This window comes from Parus major, chromosome 1A, assembly GCF_001522545.3.
Source record: "Parus major isolate Abel chromosome 1A, Parus_major1.1, whole genome shotgun sequence".
NCBI lineage: Eukaryota > Metazoa > Chordata > Aves > Passeriformes > Paridae > Parus > Parus major.
In genome coordinates this window covers 9,101,393-9,124,153 of record NC_031773.1, presented here as the reverse complement: position 1 = coordinate 9,124,153, position 22,761 = coordinate 9,101,393, and the positions used below count along the sequence as shown (strand labels likewise).

The 22,761-nt window shown below is 35.1% G+C and overlaps 1 protein-coding gene across 8 annotated transcripts in view; it reads right to left on the bottom strand.

Moving 5' to 3' along the window:
• CACNA2D1 (calcium voltage-gated channel auxiliary subunit alpha2delta 1) overlaps nucleotides 1–22,761 on the bottom strand; it is a 357,726-nt gene that overhangs the window by 140,744 nt on the left and 194,221 nt on the right. For all 8 annotated transcript variants that reach the window (XM_033514368.1, XM_015628094.1, XM_015628095.1 and 5 more), the window contains exon 6: nucleotides 8,241–8,370. In XM_033514368.1, coding sequence (XP_033370259.1) covers nucleotides 8,241–8,370 — 130 coding nt within the window. The remainder of the gene's footprint in view (nucleotides 1–8,240; nucleotides 8,371–22,761) is intronic.

Here is a 22,761-nt window from a genome sequence, read left to right as displayed (position 1 = left end):
CCTTGCACAGGGTCACAGAGGGTGTCACCTGCACAGCTCCATTTGCTCCTCTCCAGCCTTGCACAGGGTCACAGAGGGTGTCACCTGCACAGCTCAGAGCACAGCTGCCAGCTCCTGGCAGCAGAGAAAGGAGGAAAAGGGGGTAGGCCAGTTTCCCTTCCCTTCCTTCCTTGTTTAAATCTCAACACGCTGAACTGAAAGGAACAACTGAGAACAAAATAAGGCAAACTTGTTTGAGGAGAGGAGGAGAAAGAATTGACAGGCTCTGAAGGCAACCAAGGAATATTCCACAGCTCTCGCACTTCCACTTAAAGTAGGTTTTAAGGTACTTAAGAAAGAACATCTTTAATCATTTTCACACAAATTGGTATCTTCTTGTTTGATATCATTTACTTCAAGCAATTTAGTACTTTTCTAGTTGTCAACTTAAATCATATCTGCTTGTTTAATAAACTGAAACATACCTAAAAATTCATTGGTGGATTTTAAAATTGTCTTATATTTTTAAATGTTGAATAATGAAGATCTACTGATATTAGCAGCCTCTATTGCAAAAATACAAAGGCCACCATTAGCTATTTTTACCATAAGAACATTGCCAATCTTACTGCAGAGCCAACTCTTCCCTCTTGGTACAAGAGGGTTCAATACTAATTGCTATTCCAAGCTGTACATAAGAGAGAAAATACAGCAAAAGAAATGGAAAGGGATCAAAAGAAATGGAAAGGGATCTGAGGAGCAGCAGCAATCATCTGTTCTCCAAAACAGATTTTGGCAGTATGCACAGCTTAAGCATCTATTACTCAGTCAAGCAGCATGAGACACTGGAATCCAAGGACCTGCTATGAAGTCCAAGATAATTCTGGATGCACACCCCATTGCTGGTCAAGGAATCTGCAGAGAGGGGCAGCTGAATGCTATGGTATGCTGAATACCAATGATAATCACCATTCTATTGTTAGAAAAGTGTTTTTCACACTTCTGCCTTTTTACAAACTATGCAAATTAACGTTATACAGTTTGGGAAAGGAAAAAAAATAGGAACACAGAAGTGTTTTTGCATCTTTTGCCTACAATCCAGACTTTTCAAAATCAACAGGAAGGAAAATATCTTCATTGTACGGTGTTCTAATTTGTTGAAGTCACAGAACAAAGACCAGCTTAACCAGGTAACACAACTATGGCTTCTGGTATGGCTTTTCACACCTCACTGTGATATTAAAAATTCTAAACACATAGGAGTTCATATCCTTTGTGTGTTTAAAACTGTATCATGTCAGTGGTCCATGCAGACAAACTTCTGGTTATAAGAACAGGCAAGACATCATACAGAAAGTTTGGCAGTCGATGGTGCCTAGAGGGGCTACGGTGAAAAAAGCCCACAGCCACAGGTTAGGGCCATGCCTAAGGACTGTATGATTCTATTGAAAACCCAAACTCAATATTTTTTAGGTTTACCTGTATTTTTAAAAAAGAGCATGAATAACAGCAAAAAGAAAATAAATGAACCATTTCCGTGACTTTAATAGAAAAAATAATTATTGATTGATTTTATTTCATTTAAAAAGAAATAAGGGTTTACATACTAAAATGTGATTTGTTTTTGTGGGATGTGGTTTTCATGTGGAATTGTGTGTCAGTATAACAGTCTGACATAGCTATATTTTAGCAATATAGGGGTTCTTTTGTAATTAAATATATCTTTAAAGATTTATTCAATAAAGATGAAGTAGGCTGGAAAAAAGATTTTTTTTTTCTTTAAGATATCTATTAGAAGGTAAATTTCTGTATCTGACAAAGAGGAACTTAGAAGTTTGGGAGACAAATATTCAGTACATTTCTGAGATGAAGTACAGATGGTAGCCATGAAGTGTGGGGTTCTCTGGATGCAGGATCAAAAATGAAACAGAGAAAACTAGGATGTCTGCATGGGTGCAGATATGCTGTGTTAATATGCTTACTCATAAAAGAAAGTTGGCAGTGGAAACAAAAATATTATTTCTGCCAAAATTAGATCTATAGAAAAAACCCCAACTATTTGGAAGTAAAAATAGCTCCTGGTAAGAGAACACTGCAACAATATGAAGGAAATTTCTTTCCAAAGGATCATGAAGTAAACCCTGTTACTTCTTTTCATCCCTGTAACAAATTACTGTATAGGATAAAAGGCTTCATCAAGATAAAGAGAAATTCCCATCATGAATTGCTAGTGAATTGTGAATGTTTGCTTGAACATTTCCCCAGGTTAAATTATTAGAATAGAAGCAAAGTATTTAAAGTATAGCTCTAAGCTGTAAATGTACTTAAACTGATAGCAGGGAAAACTCTTCAACATAAAATAACTGATAGAAATGTAAAAATTACTATCTATTGTTTACCACCTGAGAAAAATAACAAAACCTAGTACAGTTCAAGCACTAGCCTAATTATTTTTGGCAAAATTTATTCTGTTATATACCTTCCATCAAGTCTTTCAAATAAAAACTTATTTTTCAAAAAGATTAAAAAATAAATATTCCAGGAAGGGTTCTGAGTGTTAAGTATCAAGAATCTCATTATGACCTCTTTCAGTCAGTTCTCACAGTAATACACACAAATAAATAAAATCAATCATATTGCTTGTAAATAGCTAACCCTTGATTCATTTCATTTAAAGATTTTTCAGTTCAGAGGTAGAATATTTCAGAATACCCACTTTCAGTAGAAATTTCTGTTTAGACAAGTGTGTCTCTATGAAACCCTATAAAGGTATGAAGCTCTATAAAAGATATTTAGGTTCTAAATTTTACTACTGAAAAAAAAACAATCTGTTTTTTATTTTGCAGAAGCATCTGAAAATTCTATTCAAGCATCTTAAGAGAATGCAAGTCAAGAAGAGTATCTGGAATTATAACAGAAGGGTATTTTAGTTCAGATTTGCCACTATTTATTTTCCCATTAAAACCTTATGTCACAGTTAACAAAATGGATTCACAAACATTCATCTTGAGAGTATGCTATTTTGTAATTTTTGTGATGCATCATTATTAGGCAGATTGCTTTAAATCTACATTGAGAATTGCTTACCATATCTGTATTTTCAAAACAGCATGTACCTAATCAATTTAGTCTTTCAAAGGGGAAAAAATTACCCTTGGCTACAAAAAAAATCTTTCCTTCTCTACCTTATTATCTTCAATGTTGTTAACTTTAGACAGAAGTCATGGTCAATTTGTTGTCAAGTGATTAATCTAGATCATCCATCCAATTAAACTAATGGTATTAATCCCAGTACCAAAATTTAAATAGTTCCTTTCAGTGGAGGATGCTCTTCAAGTTGTTTGGCTGTCTGGATTGTGACAGAAACAAGCTTTTTCATCAAGTTAGAAAAGGCATTTCTTTTTGCTGATTATTCAAAAACTAATTTAATTCAGGGAGCTTTAGCAATCTACTTGGGGGGAAAAAAAACCCAACTGTAATTGTCAGAGCATAAAAAGCAATACTGACCCTAGAGTTCTTTACTTAAGCTTCTGCATTGGTATTTTCCTTCCAGGTTTAATATTGAACCAAGCAGGCAGTACTTAGGGACTTAGCTCACAACTAACATTTGCTTTATAGTTACCCCAAGCTATAGTCTTTGGTATTTAAAACAGGCTGACACTGAAATTCATTTAAAGGTCTACTTCACTCATTACATGTTTTCACAAATAACTTACGGATTAAAAAATGGAGAACACAAAAAAAAAAGAAGTTGAAAGTTACAGTAATCTCACATGCCATCTGCACGAGACATACATAATATCTATTTCCAAATTTAAAGGTGTAAACAAGCAAAATCAAGGACTTGAAACAATCATTTTTCAGTCTTCCAAGGTAGTAAGCCTGCACTATTCATTTATCCCTTACAATAAACCAGGAGAAGAAGCATTCTGAATAGCTTCAGTTTGTCAGCTATCACAAAAAATGTATAAAGAGCACTAATCTTAAAGTATTCTGAACCAATTAATTTAAGTAATAAAAGTGTCTTGCGTGCCTGTAAATCCTATTTAAACTAAATAGGAAAAAAAATTAAAAAAAAAAAAAAGCACACAGACATTTTATTGTCCTTAGATTTCAATGAGTAAATGGTAACACACTTTTTCCTAGTTTATTTGAATTGAGTTTTCTTTTTTGAAGGGGGAATATTGTCACTCTCATGATTTCATTTCCCAGTATTTCTAAGGTTTTTATTCACAGAATCATAGAATGGACTGAGTTGGAAGAGACCTTAAAGATCACATAGTTGCAACATCCCTTCCACTAGACTACTCTTCACAAGTAAGAGTAGTGGAGTAGTGAAGTAAGAGTTAGCCTGAGATACACAAGATAAGCAGGAACTGTACAACATTTTAAAAAAATCATTAAGAAAATAATATTCTGGCCAAGATAAAAATCATTTTACATCTAACTTGATTTTTTAAAATTATTTTTAAAAGTTTTTATTTCCCATGAGTGATATATTGGAGTACTAGAATGTGAAAATACTTTCTCAATAACTGATTATTTACATAGATGATGCATCCCTAGAAAGGCAAAATTTATGTCTACTTCCAAACTTGCTATCAAATAATATATAATAAACACAAGACTATAGACAGCAGAAAAATTTTGACTGCCATGAAAGGGGAGTATGAAGCAACAGTATTTATATTTTATTATTACTAAGTTATATGAACCATCAATTACTTGTAACTCAATATTTATGCCTGGTTTGATGGCTTTGGAGCAGGGAAGCCCTTTTTTCTTGCTGGTTGCTGTCCAAATATATTCCAAGTTATGTTGTTATGTTCATGACACATTACTTTCAACCTGACACTTCAATCAGCTCTTCCATGCTAATCAAGTAGTGACATGTGGAAGCAATATTTCTGGTTTAAAGGGAGTAAAGCAGGAATAACCACAAAGCAAACCTGATTTGTGTGCTTTGCCTAACACCTCACCTCAAACCTTAACACCAGTACAGACACACGCCTAGAGGGAACTCTGCAGCAGATGGGGAGAGTGGATCTCAGACAGCAAGGGCATGTGGTGCTATCCACTGGGAAGATTAACCTTAATTTCCTTGTGCCAGGCATTTCCTCTTACTTCAGGCCTGCAGTTCCTATATTCTACTTAGGAATAAGCAGGGTACAATTTTAATGAGGATTTAGAAACAAGACTTCAGCTATTACTAATAGGAGATGCATGACTAATTCCCAGTGCATGTGGTAGAAAGAGGACCTGAGGGTCTGTTCTGTTTGCAGCTGCAGATTGATTTTATTTCCAAACCTAAATAGGCCTCTTGAAAAATACTGAATTAAAAGTCTGATTTGGTTCTCTTTTATTATGATTGCCCCCTCTCCTAAATCCTCAGAAACAGGCAAGTAAATTAACTCCTTAGACCTTTTCCTGTCTCTGTACAAGTTTTGGCACAAAATCCAGGGAAAGGAAAAAAAAATGAAAAAATAAATAACTTTCATAATATTTCTTTCTACAATCAAATAACTCAAAAAGTAATAGCCTGGATGAAATAAATGGGTATTTTGTAATGATGTATCTTAAATTTTTATGGTGAAATACAGGGAACTACTCCACAAGAAGCTCATCACTGTATTTCAAACAAAGCAAATCACTATATATGTAGGAAAACAGAGGATATTATTTTATAGACCACACTAGATTTTAAGTAGGCTGTGCACCATTACAGATGTACTAGAAAAAACAGTTTCCCACTGTTCAGAAAATTCATTTTTATTCAGAAAATTCTGTCCCACTGGACAGAAATTCATTATTTGATTCAATTTTAAAAATCATAAATAATCGTAAATAATAACTACAACAGAAATGAAACATAAATAGAAAACATTTTAATGGATACCATATTGATTATCTTAAAGGTCTGTTCCAATCCTAACAAGTCTGTGATTCTGTGGTTAGGAGTCAAATTCCCAGTTTCATACAGAAAACAATTAATTAACATGAAAAAGCGTGATTGACAGGCAGGCCCAGGTGAAAATCCAGATCATGTGTGGCTCTGACAGTAATTGTCCCTCTCCCCTGGAGACAACAACCTGCTGCTGTAGGAGGCAAGAGAAGTGAAAACCAATCTCAAGGGGGAATAGCTAAGTAAAACATCAAGTCATTGAAAATTGTTCTGTGCGATCCAAGGAGCAATTCTGTTTCATTTGGCATCCTGCAAAGCCATATACAATACAGGAGAAAAAATGAAATCTGCTTGCCAAGGCATAATTCAGTCAAAAAAATTGGCTTCCAAGCAGTAAAACTTGTGAACTGTGTCTCATCCACTGTTTCTCAGAAGGATTCGCTCTAACACCTGTGTCGCAAATGCTTCCAAACAGATTGGGATTTAGACAAGAACTGCAGATACTGTTTTCAAATGTACAGCTGCTCCCTGTTACAGGGCACACTGAAACCTCTCCCAAAAATCGACAGGTTAGCTCCCATCAACAGGCAGAAAAATGACAATGGTGCTCAAGATACATTATCAATCTTTCTAGTGTTATAAAAAATTGCTTTTATATCATAATGTGAAAACACTAAATTCTACTTTTGGAAATCTGTCGGTGAATGACTACCTCACAATTGCTCACTTGTGTTTCAGATGACACATGAACTCTGTAACTATAAAATAGAACCTGGCGAACATTTTGTGTTTATTGATACGAAATCTGTCACTTTTAGGTATTCTCAATCTGTTATCTCTTAAAATTCCATCTGTAACAAACAGTTACCCTGACACACAACAACGTGATTTTTCTGACACAGAATTACAGACTTCCTGGTAATTTTCTAGGCTTCCACTTCTCTGGTAATTTATATAAAAAACAGACCCAATGAATCATGAACCATATATGGTGCATGTGCAATCACCTCTGTCCAGAAAGTGACATTTCTTTATGTTATTATCATTTTATTAGATACCAAAGCTGTACCTTTCCTGTGGAAATCACAATTTCTCTTCTCTTTAAGGTTTACGGCCTCTACTTTAACATTACATAATATACATTTTTAACAGATATGTGTCCTCAGGAATTTCATTTAAAATGTTAAATTCAACACAATAAGAAAACATTTTATGTGTTGTTATGACACCAAAGTTCACATGGTACATACAAATATCCCAATAAATGGAGAGGAGTTTTTTCAACATTTTACCGGTGAAGTATCAATTCTCTTAAATAAAAAAAAAAAGGAAATGGCCTGTCACTTCTCTGTAATCCTGCAATTAAGGTGCACTTTAGTGCTTATTAAAGCCAGAATCCCAGAATAATCCTTTAGGTCTGTCAGTCAAGCTCACCATATAAGAATACAAGCTACTATGATTCTTTTCCCCATCATACTGACATTTCCATTTTCATCCCTGTGCCATTTATGGAAGCTGCACACAACTGTGGCCATGAATTTTAAAAAGCTCAGGTCACACTAGGGTCTCCTTCCTCTTGATGAGACTTTAAAAGAGGAAAAAGACTGCATTCCTGAAATTACGACCTTAAAAAAAATCAAAATTTAAAAATACCATTCCTATTTAATTTTTCTTCCTGCCTTTTAAAAAAAACAAACATGCAGCATCTTTGAATGCTGAAATATATTTTCATTGTATAAAGACTTTTGCTTGCTAATGAGCACAGGGACTTATTTCCATCTTGAAATATAAATACTTAATTTTGAAATACAATTAAAGAACTCTCATCAGTAGACACACACACACATATAAATATATTTTATTTTTTGGATAGTTTAGAAAGACTTTATGCAAATTCTCTGTCAGTCTGTTACTGCAATTCTAGAAATGCACTGGATGTACTACCAACTCACACAGCATATTATATCCCTAAACTGTACCAGCTTATGAGATACTTAAAAATGTTTTCAGAACTTGTCTCTGCCTGAGGCCAAACTGTGTGTAAAGAAGAGCTGTCAAGAATTGTTTGTATTAAATGTGAACAACACAGAGAAAGAATGGATCAGAAAATCAGAATATGCAAGAGTTTTGTTTCACCTCCAGTTACATTTGTGAAATTCAGGTCCAATCCTAATGGATCTCTTAAACTACAATTCATAAAATGAATCATATCCCTAATGCAACACATCTCTGAAGTAGCACTGAAAGAAGTAAAAGTGACAATAACAGTAAACCTACACTAAAAATGGAGACAAACATCCTTTTAAGAATGAGAGTTTAGTATTAAAATATAAAATCACTTTGTTCACATGCTACTTACAGCCTTCATAAATATCTGTTGGTATATGGACTGCTGCGTGTTGGTAAGATGTTTGCCGTCGGAAAACAGGATCGTCTTCAAATACTGGTCTGATTCTCTGGCTGCCAGATTCAGTTTCATTCTTTTCAGGCTATTTAAAGAAAAATATGTAAAGGGGAAAATATTAAAAAATGTGCTAAAAACAATGCCACTTATATTTTCTCTTTTTATGTAAAAAAAAACCCAACAACATAGTGCTTCTTTCATTGCTAAAAGTTTGCATTTGTGCATGTACACAATTAGTTTCTCCAGGTCAAAGAATATTTGTGTATAGTTTGCTTTCAATTTTGATTTACCCAATACAATTCAGTGAAATGAAGACCTGCAAATGAAAAGAGCCTAACACCTTGCACATTTAAACTGCATGGAATTTTACACCTATAATACAAGGCAAATTAATTACCTTTTATTACATGTAGTGATTTGCACCAAATCTTAAATATTTCTTTTCCTTCTGCAGATTATATGGCAAACCACAAATCTAAAAATTATACCACCCATATAGGTTGCATGAACAGATTTTTCAGAAATGGTGCACAAAGCAAGGAAATTAAGCCTTCTTAGAATTTCTGATTGAATCAGGTTTTGTTCATTGATTTATTTTAAGCATGTCCCAGTGAAATCCTATGTACTGGCTACATCTGTCCAAGGGGAAAGGTCCCCAAACACTCAGGTGTTCACCTGTCTGCTTTGGGTTCCCGTCCTCTCTCACCTGTCTGCACCCTGATACACGCTTCCAGTTCACTCAGTCAATTTGTACTAGTTCTTACACACTTTGAAAAGCAGAGAATTTTTCTAACTCAGCTACAAAAACCGCATGAAGTGCGGAGCCGAGGAGGCAGTGAAGGCCAAAGAGGGGCTGGCAGTGTCTTCACCTGTCTCAGCTGCAGCTGGAACAGGAGCCCCCATGCCATGGGCCGAGTGCCACTTAAAGCAGTAATACAGCAGCTATAGTACTGAATGATTACTCAGGCCAGCTATTGGAGTCAATTATAAGGAGATTTTTAATACTATAGAGTCATCAGTTTTTGAAAATGTGCTATGCTTGATAAATAGTGCTGACAGTGAAGCACCTGATGCTCAGTCAGGGCATGTGTGTGCTGAGGCCATTCTGTTTGCTATCCTCTATCAAAGCATAGACAGGTAAATTTTAGCTTATCCACAATGTCATGTAATGAAACTGCCTATGTTTTCTCATCTGCTTCATCTCCAGGTTACAGAACAATGCCATTCTAAGTAAAGGTTCAAATGCTGCCTGAAGTAAGCAGCAGTTCTCAATGGGTTTTAAAGAACTGGTTTCCTTTGGGAATACAAAGGGCAGAACTCATCTAACCAGTGACAGCCACCAATTTCAACAACCCAGCAGTGTTGTGCTCATCACTGCAGGCTGCCTTCATAGTGAATGAAGAGAAATGGGAATGTTTAGAGTGCAATTCATCTTATCCTAATTAGACACCTATTTTCCCATGACATGAATCATGCTTTAGAAGTGCCTCCTACTTTTGATTGATTGTAGAAGTAGCTCTAGTGCAAATCACCTAGATGTAGAAGTCAGCAATACAGCTGTCTAGAATTAGGTGAGATGAATCTCACAAGTATACTAAACTTCCAGAAAAAAAGAAGGTGGGTACGTATTTTGACTATTTTTATGCAGCATAGCTACTACATCTTATGCTGAGAAATTAAATTTGTTCCTTAGTATTTAATCCCATTCTGGGAATGGGCAAGAGTTTGGGAGGGGATGTAGCCAGCACAGCTGTCCTAAGATGATCAAAGAGCTATTGCTTTCTAATAATGTTCTTCTCAGTATTACAGACTCAGAGAGGGGACATTCATCATTTAGGTAGGGTATTTGTGGAGCAACTGCTGTGTGTCCTAAGATCCTACTTCCCAAAAAGTGTTTGGACATTGACTGCTGGTCAGAAGTAAAGAATAAATTTTTTTATTTCCCTTGCTTCCATGTTTGGACTTTGCTTTGCTTTATTAAACTGTCTTTATCTCAATCCATGAGCCTTTTATGGTCTTATTTTCTCACCCTTCCACTGCTGGAGGGGGGTGACAATGCAGGAGAATGTGACAGAGAACTCTCTGGGTAACTGACAGCCAGACAAGGCTCACAACCATTATAACTTTGAGGGGCACAGACTGAAGCCAGGATCAGTAACAGTTTATGCATTGTATGATTTGGAATGACACAGCATTATGACAGCTTCAGACAATGTACATTGGTTCTATTTTTAATAGGTTTTTGTTGTGTTGTTTGCTTGTTGTTTGGTTTTTTTTTTGCTTCTACATTATCCCACTTTTTTTTTTTTTCCGTGCCCCAAAACTGGAATGCAAAACAATACACAAATTATGAAGCTCTTTTCACAAGTTATCTTTTAGCTTCACATTGCTCAAAGTAATGACTTTGTCTAATTATGCAAATGCAATCCCAACAATCAATCATTCGTGTGACAAAATCTCCCTTCTGTTGGAAAGTTATTTGATTATAAAATACATTTTAACACTCTTATTTCTAGAAGTTAGTAGCAATGACTACAAACCCTCAATGCTTTCACAGTACACTTCAGAAAAAAATTGGGGATCACGAGGCCACATAACCACACTAAAATACCAGAATGAGGGAATGTCAAAAGACTGCTTTCAACTAAGTTTCCACAAGAAATATTTGGGAAGGAATGGGTATGGTAAAAGAGAAAGGGCATGAACATAGAATCTAAGCATATCCTGAGCTGGAAAGGGCTGACTATTCAAAGTTAATCAAAGCTCAATTTCTGGCCCTACAAAAACCAATCCCAAGAATCACATAATGTTCCACACAGTCCATCCTCACAGATCTTACACAGAATTTATTGTATTACAATATACTTAGACATTTACTTGAAATTCCTGAAGCATCACAACATAAAATGATCATGTCTCTTTCACTTAATATTTCAATTTTATTCAAATTAATAAATACAAACTTTCAGTCTTTCCATTCACTCATAAGCTATGAAAGAAGCTTCATGTCTACTGCTAAAATCTGCTTAAACTTTGTTGAAATTGAAAAGATTTAATAAATTAACACCTGAATACCTTAAAATTAAAAAAAAAAAAATAAATCTACTTTCTCACATTTCTAATAGCACACAGACACACACAGGTCGCCCTGAGAAAGACTGTGACTGAGTCTGTTTTAGTCCTACCAATATTCCATGATACCCAACAAAAAACATTAATCTAAAAACTCTTCTCAACTTCATTAATGCAGTGGATCTAAAACTACATAAAGAAATGTAGATGTTTTCACACTGCTCTTGTTGACCTTTGTGGGAGTATTTTGTGATGTAAAACTCTGATATGGAAACAACACATCCATGTACCAAAAATAGTGAGAACAAATAACAAAACCCTTTAAAAATTTTAAAGTTACCCTCACAATTTGTTCTGTAAATGTAAAGGTGTCTGAACTGGTTCTATACACAACAGGTAAGTACCAGAACCATTACTGACAAATTAGTGCTGAACTCACTTGGGACACTACCTCCTGAGCAGCAAGACCAATGAATGCTGTAGCAGGCCTTATACATCCAAATAATTTATAATATAGTGAATCCTTCTACACAAAATAAATCTATTTTGTTTTCATTTTAAAACTTTTGAATTTCAAGTATATTAATCTAAAAAAAAAAAAAAAAAATTAAAAAGGAAAATTTAATTGTTATTAATTATTTTAATCTGGAATTTCCATGGAAAGCCTGACAGATTGTGGTGTCAACTGGTACCGTTTTATAACCAGTTAAACTTTTGTTTTCAGAAAAGTAGCAAAACACATATTTTGAGAGAAAGTGATCCAGCGTGTGAATATAATTAAAATCCAACTCCAACCAATTTCTCTCTCAAGCCAGGAGCTGAAATGCAATCAATACTGGCACAGAAAAATCCCACAGGAGAGAGTGGCTGAAGATTAATTTTCTATCTATTCAAACCTAGCCTTCACTTAATGCATTACATTGTTACCCACCACTGACAGTCAGCAAAATAACTCACTCATTTTGCTGCAATGAATTTCCAGACCAATTTCTTCCTTCCTTGAGAGGCAGACAAAATAGCACATTTGTGCTATTTTATAGTGCTTTTCTGTTGTTGTGGAGTTTGTTTGTTTGTGGTTTTGGTTTTGTTTGTTTTTGTTTTGTTTAATAAATAATGTTGGGTTTTTTCATGCGTCTACTGTTCACCATCAGAATAAAAGAAAATTGATATAGTAACTAAAACTCAAGAATGAGGTTTTTTGCAGCTATTCTTTTGATTATTTCTAAATTACTTTTGGCATGATCTCCAGTAAACTGGAGGGTACCTTCTGCATCTTTTTTATAAGCCAAATACATAGCAGAAAGGCTGCTGTGTAGAGGGTTTTCATGTAATTACATGAGTTAATTGGAAGCTTTATGCCAAGAAGTATTACTGAAAGATGTGTCTAGAAAAGAAAACATCCATTAAAACAAAATCTATAAAGATCATTTCAAGAAATTGTGACGCAGTCTAGCCGCCCACTTCACTGCAGCCAAACTTATCCTAATTTCTTTCCACAGCATTCAGTTACTTTTTATCATCACAGCTGTAAGAAGATGCATGGATTTTCTATTTCTAGTAATAAATTTTCGTTTAGGTCAAAAAAACTGGTTATTTTGGAAATGAGAAGGTTTTTCCATTAGTATAAAACTTGCTGATACTTTTTGCAGATATTGAAAATTCACAACTAGAAAGCTGATACTATTTTTTTTAAAAATCCTTCATGAAACACAAAAATAACCCACCACCAATTGGAGTAAACCTCCAGTTATTTTCTGAAAGCAGATTCTTTTCAGGAACAATGTAGAAGTTTCTCAAAGCATCATAACAGGTTTAGCATCGAGATGAAAGAATAAAAGTAGATTTTGTTCTATTGCTGAGCTGATATCCAGCCAGAAACAAAGACACCTGCCCAGTTTCATATTTAAAAAACAGGCAGGAATTGGTTTCTAGTATTTTCCATTGCCTTCATAGTCAGGGACTGTGTTCTGCATAAAAAATCACTGTCCCTACCAATGCCATTTTAGAGAATGAATGTAGAAAAGGAATTACAATTTCTGTGGTTTTAGGGACATCAAAATTCTTCCTCAGTGATTCCTTCCTGTCTTACCTTGCAGAATTCCAAAAGTATTATCTTTTCATCTCTAGGTTTCAGCCCGGTTTTCATTTCTGAATATCTGCTGAAATTTCTAAATGCAAATTTTTAAACAATTGAGGCTCATTTCTTTTAATTCCCTCCCAGATCTATTCTGTACAAATGAAACTGTCACATACAAAATAAGCACAGAATTTCTCCTCTGCTCAGTTCTGTACTCTTTTTTTCTTTTTCTGTTTTAGTTAGTTTCACTGTTTTCCTGGGTTTTTTCCTCCCTGAGGAAAATAATCCAGTAGAACTACATACACAGCCCCTCAGAAAATGCTTGTGGCCCCATTAAAAATTAGAGCTGGACTGAACACAGAGGGTAAAACGGGATGTTGCTGGAAGCACACAGCTCAGCAAATGCCTGCAGCAAGCAAGGGCTGGGGACAGCTCTTCTAAGGATTAGGAGTTAATTTTGAAGAGCAACTAGAATGCATTTCTAATAGCTACAGCACTTTTACTTCATTGTAGATAATATAATGAGTGCTCTGCCTTCTGATAACATTTTTTATTTCCTTTCCACTAGCTGTGATTTTCCAGCTGTGGGAAGACTGCCGAGTGCATTCAGGTGGTTGTGACAGAACTGTGAAGAGTTAATTTTGTTTTCACTCTGTGCCAGTGGGGGACTGTGGTCTTCATTTGCACCATGATGATTTTAAGTGTCATCCTTATGTCTACTCTTAGGGACAAAACAATTAAAAGATTTACAAATGAAACAAGAAAACAGTTGTCTCAGAACCAAAATATTTTTCTGTTATACAACAGGGAAGTGTTAAATGTAAGAATATATATGCACATTCACATATATAAACATAAGTAAATGTATTTTTTTTTTTTTTTAAATATAAGTAGGCTCTGGGTGGCTTCAGAAAGGGAACTAGGACAGAATTTAGTAAGGAAGTAATTTATATTTGCATCTCTCAGTGTGTCATTCTCAAGGGCCATTATATTTTATACAGACAGGAATTGTTTTCAGTGCTTTTAATGCCTCCATATTCTTCTAATGCATCAATTAGTTACTGTAAGTCATTGAAAAAACAAATGGAACTCTGATTGAGTATTGATATTTTAAAAAAAAAAGATAAATTCTCTTAGAGAAGTTATTTTATTTCCTGCCAATTCAGTAATGCCAGTATATACCAAATAATTTAGAAGCATTTGTTTGCCTCTTAGGCTAGTTTTAAAATGCAGCTATCTTTTGTCTATGATAATTTCTGTGCAGTTACTTACAGACTTGTCCCTGTCTACTGTATACAAGACTATATTTTATGGGTGGTGCAAAACTATGTGGGGAGGTTATGTGTTCATTTATCTGACCTTTATGGTTCACAACTTCTGATGAGAACTTTCAGATATACACAAAATTATTATATATCTCAAACTTAATAGTGTTTTCTTTTTATTTGTATTTTGACCTATTCACACAATTCAATACATCATGAATTTGGTTTCATGAAATAAATTGAGAGATGAGGGTGTTAAAACACTGGTACAGGTTGCCCAGAGAATTGGTAGATGCCTCCATCTCTGGCAACATTCAAGGTGAAGCTGGTTTGGGCTCTGAGCAACCTGATCTGGTTGGAGATATCCTTGTATATTGCATGGACTTGGAGTAGATGAACTTTAAAAGCTCCTTGCAATCAAAACTATTCTGTGATCCTGTAAAATATTGTAGCATTTCAATGAATTATATTCTAGAGAAACTGATGAAATGGTCTGGGTTTTCCCAATTTCTTCAAATTAAAAGGTTTTCAAAATAGAAATCCAAGCTTCTAGAAGTCCTCCTCTGTTTAAAAGAGTTGACACTACACCTATGAGGGTACCTTAAATTCCATAATTCAGGTATTTATATATATGCCTATAATTTTCTTAATTTCTGAAAAAGGAACATTTTTTCAATAAGTTAAAAAACCCCAAACCCTTAAGATTAAAAGATAGTAATAAATGAACTAGTGAAAATTTATTTTTTTAATTATTACAGATTATATGTGACCTTCATTACAAATCTACACAGTCTGCTGTAGTAATCTCAGCATGCAAAAATTCATTTCTGCCCTATTTTCTCTTGAGCTACAATGACAGGCAAAATGAAATGTGTATTTAAATATTTAAGCACATAAGAAATATAAGAATTATTTATCTTCCTTAAGATAAATGTGACTTCCCCATCCTGAGGTCATCAGAAATCCCCACAGTATTTCAGGGACGATGGAGAGCTGCCTCATAATGCCATCAGCACCCCTGGATCCCTCTCATCTGGTGCCATGGACACAGAGATTTCTGACTAGCCCCCATGGTCCCTAATTCCATCTCCTCCACTCCTGAAGGTTCAGGCAACATCTCCATACCCCTTCTGAGTACATCCTGGTCATGAGATCGGGAATCCTGATGTGTAATCCCATGTGAACATCCCACCCTGGTCCTCTTCCACACAGAGTGATAGTCTGGGAAAACTCAGGGGTTTCTGGCCAAGGTGTTCACTAAGAGTGATCTTCCTGCCTGCCCTGAAATTATCAGGTGCTGCACAGAACCACTTGCTTCAGCACTGACTGGAACAGTGGCTGAACACAACAATATCATTAGACAACAGTGGGAATACAGGATCATATCAGAAGAAAAGCGAATCTCCCTTTAACTGATTGAAATGCTACTAGGAGTTCAGAAAAACCCAGTTAATTATTAAATAAACAAACAAAAAAATAATTTAAATTTCATAGCCTCCTTCACTGATCTTTCACGTGCCATGAGAGTATTCAAGCATATGTAATAAAATAAAATAAAAGTATCCATTGTTGACAAAATTCACATATAATACTTAGTCATCTAAATTTAAAGAGCAAAATGCACTCTAGAGAATTTCGATATTTCATACATCACCCAATTAAATTTCAAACTAGGAACTGTTTTTCTCTTATTGGAATAAATTACCCTGTCTACCTTTTACTATCCCCACATCTGATTAAAGATCATATCCCTGGAAAACAAAAACTGTTAAATCATCGAAATGCTTCATTGGGAATTAGTTAGAATACCAACTGAATGTGAACATTTAATAAATTTGATTTTTTTCATCTGATGCACTTGTCTTTACCACCCTTTGCTAAGCCATCAACTGATCCTGTTTCACATTTCATTCTTCTCTTCAGTCATACTGGCTAGGTCTAGCTTTTGTACATCCTGCAGCATACTAATTTGTTATTCATTGCTCCTTCTTCTTTGTACCATCTTCTGTGTCAATAACAACTTAAATTGAAAGTACAGACCTGCTTTGAGAAGAAGGTTGGGATATGTGACCTCCAGAAGAAGGCCTCCTAATCCATTTTTTCCCTCACTAATGGGGCTTAAAGCACTATATAAACATCAGATGCTAATTCATGGTCACATAAATTTAATGCAGCTTTTCACTAATTAAATGACAGCTGTATCTAGGTAGACAAAAGGCTGGAGTAACACTAAACCATGCACTGACCTATGGACCACAGACTTTCCCTGCAGACTAAATACCATACCATAATTTAAGTAAAATTCCATAACACTGTGTAAGACTATTTATATAACATTTAAAATGCTAGGTGAAATCCTAACAGTGCAATAATGTAGTAGAATATCATTCACAGGAACTGGGGGAAGTTTGAGAAAGACAATCTGCCCAAGTAAAGAAGCATGTCAGAAGAAAGCAAATAAACAAAAAAACAAAAAAAAACCAAAAAAAAACAAAAACAAAAAGGGGAAAAAAAAAAGAACGACCAAAAGGAATAAGAAAGAGGTCAATCTGTAGATTTTGAAAGAGTTTTTAAAAAGTCAGCAAATTAAAATACTTATGTAAAAGGTCAACTGAAGTTTGAGTTCAAAAAAACTATTAGATCTGGAAAATGTGATTTCCCAATGGATTCAAGTTTATTTTCAATACACACCATAAAGAGAGCTGCAAGAATACTTTTAACACACTGTTTTATACACCAACACTAAAAGCTTGGGAAGATTTCAACTCTGTTGATGATAATAGATATGATTCCTTAAACATGTTTTTTCCCCCCTCTCCAAAACACAAAAGGGAAAGAACATGTTGAGAATGGCTATGTGGAAAGCCCAGGGAATGTGACCTGGCCCTTTGCAGTTTTCATCAGCTGGTTCAGAATCTGCAGCTGGGGCAGAGCAGGAACAGGACCTGCATTTCATCACCTACACTAAACTACACTACAAACCACAGAGAACTCCCTTTAAATATTAAAAATATTTTAAGTAGTCCTTTCCAGTATTCTTGATCTGACTTGGAATATTCAAAGCCTACCTCCAGCTTCGATCAGTTGTATGAAAACATCAGATTGAGTCATTTGTTTTGTTTTGTACAACTTAAAAGTCTCAATGTGACCCACACATTTTAAAGCAACACATCAGAACACTCAAACAACATTGGGATCTGTAATCAGGCAACAAAGTGCCTGCTAAAAATCACTGCCTGAAATGCCATAAATGTCCTACGACAAGTTCAGCTTTTGGTGCTGCTTTTATTTACCAATAAACAATTACACTGCATTCACTGCGATCGCTATCACTCATGCATTTGATATTAGTAGGAAATATCCTGAAGCAAGAAATCTTCCATTGAACTGATGAATTACCAGCTTTAGGGCTGAATTCTGATCTTTGATGTGGCATAAACTCAGCCTCCATGGGGAGACTTCAAGCACTGCTCTTTTGTGCAAATTTGCCTTCAAGGTAGGATTCTCCGCATTAAGAACAGTCTCATCTTTTTTAGGACACTGGCAACTACAGCTATCACTCTTGCCATTATTATTTCATAACTCTGTTTCACAGGTAGGAGATAGCTTTGGGGCAGTCATTTATTTCATTATCATGTATTTTTCATTTCAAGCTTGAACATATATTCATTTGGGAGAAGGAAAGACTTGCACAAATTTGAATAGAGGACCACAAACCTGACACCTACTTTTTTTTTCTTTTTTTTTTTTTAACTAGGAAAAAAAAGAAAAGGGAAAAAAAAACCCAAAAAAAAAAACCCAGAAAGAACCCCTGCTTCCTGTGACAATAATTTGCAATAGGAAGCTCAAAGGAATGCCTTTTTTTTTCCCCTGTGGGCTGAACTCAAGCTTACCTTTAAGACCTTGAAATGGAAAGAGATGAATGTTTCCCAGTAATACTTGGTAAAAGAAACACGTTCCCTTTTAAACAATGTATGTATGTACAACACCTACTTGTTGTCACCTTCTTGCAGGGGTGTGCAAATCACAGTTTTAGTGGAGGTTTCCAACTTGATTTTCCAATCTCTATGACATAGACTTGCCCTTTTACTCATCATAAATGGGAATAGCAGAAATTCTTTATGACTCATTTTTAAAATTTCTTCAGTATCAAAGCAGTAAAGGACAAAGAGAAGACTGCAATCTCAAACCATATTGGTTGTGACTGCAATCTCAAACCATATTTCACTTTATACAATGAAAGCAGAGGGAATAAGAGACCTAAGGGAGCTAAGGAAGTTAGCTGGTTATTGCTAGGCTGCCCCATTGCAAAAAGAACCTGGATCCTTTACAACTTAGCATTTAGGCTCATCCTAAATGATTTGAGACTAATTTCTTATTGGAAATGCCTATCCTTCACTGTCTATGAAATATTGAAAAGCTAGTAGCTTTAGCTCAGGAAAAAATTGATTTTTTGAAGTCCAGTGCTAGCTAAACCCAGATGGTAAAATCTTGATTTGGTTGTTTGCATGCTGTCATTCAGACACGGTGAAAGCACGGAGACAGAACTACTCTTACATATGCAGATAAATGGGACCTTTCTAAAGGTTCTGTCCTGTCAGAATCAGGTTTAAAAACCTTGAAAAGCCAGAGGAAATCTCTATCTGTTGGCTGACATGCAAAAGCAGTCTTTGTCCCAGCTTTCTGTGTAGTGTCAGGGCCAGTCATTACAATCAGCCTCACTTTTCAATCCAGCAAGTGGCAGCTGCTGGACTTGCAGAAATCTGGCATCACCCTTTCAGTCTCTAGAAGTCTTTTTATACCTGTCACCTTTGAGCCTGGATCACTAGAGTCCCCCATCTGCCTCAGCTCCTGATCCTCTGCCAAACTGACCATATTCAGGTGCCATCTCCCCTCAGGGGCTCTACCTGACCCAACAGGCAGCTCCTAAAACACTGGCATACAGAGGACACTTTTGTTTTCTGGTGTCCAGCTATAAAATACATAAAATATTGTACTTGTATGAATTAAATTATTCTGCCATTTTCAATGTATGTTTTAGTGAGAAAAGCCAGGAAACTCCTGGATTCTTGTGGATGGAAGGAAAAAAAAAACCAAACAGCATTTTTCTGATCAAATCTACAGTAGGTTCCGACTTGTTTACAAGTAAACCTGGGATATTTCATTAACAGACTTCTTTTTACTAAATGAATCATGGGTGTACATATAAGCAGATTTTGCAGCCTTGATATCATGAAGCAGTAGAAAAGGCAATACTTGTGTAAGGCTGTAAGCAGAGACTCAATAAACTTTCAAAGACACGTCAGTGCCTTTAAATCTCCAAGTCTCTTCCTGGGAAGAAGCAGACTCACAAAGCCCACAAGGAGCATGCCTCTTAGATATCCATTTTGATGTCTTCTTGCTTCTGCCCAATATTATTCTTCACTTCATAATTAAAAAAACAAAAACAAAAACAAAGTAAAAAAGCAAATAAACAAACAAAAAAATACAAAAAACAAAAGTTGAGGGGTGGAAATTATTTTGTTTTATAAAACGTTTATTAAGACACACCATGATTTTTCTGAAAGAATTTACATTCACAACTAATTACCATTTCATATTTTTACAATAGTTTTCAATTTGATGTAGATATAATATTTTATCATATTTTTTCAATCATTGGGTTTTTTACAAAACTCTAGCTTGACAGCTGCATTTATGCTGCAGTTTAAACTCAGAGCTAATATGGCACAAATTATTCCAAAATGACAATCACTGAATTAGCAAAAATTCATAAACCATAAGGCACAGACAGCATTTCGGTTCTAAAAGATTTCTTCCTTCTTTATTATAAAGTAATAAAAAATGGATTTGTTTTAAAATCAACCACAGGCATTTTGCAGACTTTTGCCTCTAGTGGAACCCACAGATTGACTCCAAGTCACATTCTGAATTCACACTTTGTGCAGATACTTACTGCACAAAGGGACCCATAACTTTACAGCCTCCACCTTAGTTCAGCAAAATAAAACAAAATGTGCTACTATCACTTAGTGTGTGACCAATAACTGCTCAAGGAGCACAGCTCTGTTTGTCATGACTGCAAGCCAGTGTGAGACTGCATGAAGACAATGTCTAATAAATCACTTGTGCTAACCAGGGACACAACTCTTGTCAGGAGACACAACTGGCTGCTCCCAATTAAAGTCCAGGGATTGCAGAGAAACTGGAGACTTCCAATGATGTGTGGCTGGTTTCATGTTAGAGACATTTCTTTATTTGTATTACTTAGTTCTTTCCATCAAATCATTGAAAAACCATTTCCTTAGGCTGTTGTAGCTTGTGCAGAAAAAAGTTTATAAAACCATTACAAGAAACTATAATAAAAAAAAATTGGAAAAGGAGCAAGATGCAAAGAGAACAGGAGAGAAACATTAGGAAAGGAATTCATGATGAATGAAAATTAAGCAATTGAGCAATTCAGTGTATAGTTGAGTTTTAGATTACTTGAATACAAGGAAACAGAAAAAAAAATAGATTTAGGAAGAATCTATAAATTAGATGTGGAATCACTGGAAATAAAATGGAGACCAACATAAAGAAGAGGAAAGAATTGAGCAGTGAAGCAAAATCACTATAAATAAGGTGGGGGTACAAAGGACAAGATGAGAACACATTAAGCAATATGAAAACTAATGGGAAAGAGCAGCTTAATGTGGGACTACTCAGTTGCCCAATAAAAGCACTGCAGCATTTGTCCAAATTCAACAAGCTTCTGACACCTGCAAATTAAAGTGCACAAACAGGCTGTAATATATCAAACTGTTCTTGGGAAAAGGACAATGAATAAAAACCTGAGAGACCAAAACTAAATTACAAGTTTGGCCATTATCTTCCTATGAGATATAAAAAATGGAAATATAATACCTCCTACCATGTTGTGAGGATAAAACTCATTAGTTATCATCAAGTGTTCACACATTACATGGAGCTCTGGGGGGAGGAGAAATAAGCAAGCAGAACATAATTGCTGTTGTAAGACAAAGGCTACAAAAGGTCTATTACTGATTGATGGATGGACTTTGGGCTTACAAATTGATCATTTTATCTCAGACACTGAGAAATCCAAAGGCCAGAGAATGATTGGCCGTCATGTGTTCCTTTATTTTTTTAAGTACAAGCAAGCCCAGTCATTAGATTTGAAAAGGTCCATCAAGACAGGAGATGAAAAATGAGAGAAGGATCTCCTGAATGTGATATGGAAATGGAAAGAAAGAACACAGAATTTAAGAGATTGTTCTTCTGTAAAGGCTGTAATATGCAAAGGATGAATGGAGACAAATAAAAACTGGCAGGCAAGACCTGTGAGATTAATTTCTTCTAATTCTTCAGATCCAAAAGTTAAGACATAAAAGGATCTGTTAAAGGGACATGGTCAACACAGAAAAACACACACCTAGAACTGATTCAGTTCAGATAACTTTCGACATCTGTCTCAAAACAAACTGAACAGCTCTCTAGAGACACCCACAGTGATTAGTTTAGATATCTAATTTTAATAAATTAATTTCTGCTACTAATTATTCTTGATTGTACTCAAAGATAAATATAATATCATTTCCTGTGAATAAATGAAGGCTCACAGCATGGAAGAATAAAAAAAAAAAAAAAAAGTGTGGACTTGTTAGAGGCAGAAAAGAATGGATTGCAAACACAGTTTTACTAACCAGTGCTTCAGAGATAATTCTATTAAAATTTCTTAATATTTAAAGAAAAAAAAAGCTGTCTCAAGCATTTATTTTTTTTTCAGGCAGGAAAAGGGAAGAATCTGTGGTGTTTACATACAAAGTTAAGATCTAGATGAAGGTCTTCTCAAAAAAAATCACTACCAGATCACTTTATCCTTATCACTTCTCAACAAAAAACATAATTAGAAACTTCATTCTAATGAATGCTCAAAAAGACATAAAAAGAAAAAAAACCTGAAGTATAATTAAAACAGGATATCTGGTCTAAGAAACTTTCCCTTTTTTGTGTGTACTTTTTTTCTTGAAGGAAAAAGAATATCCTGAAGAAAATCAAA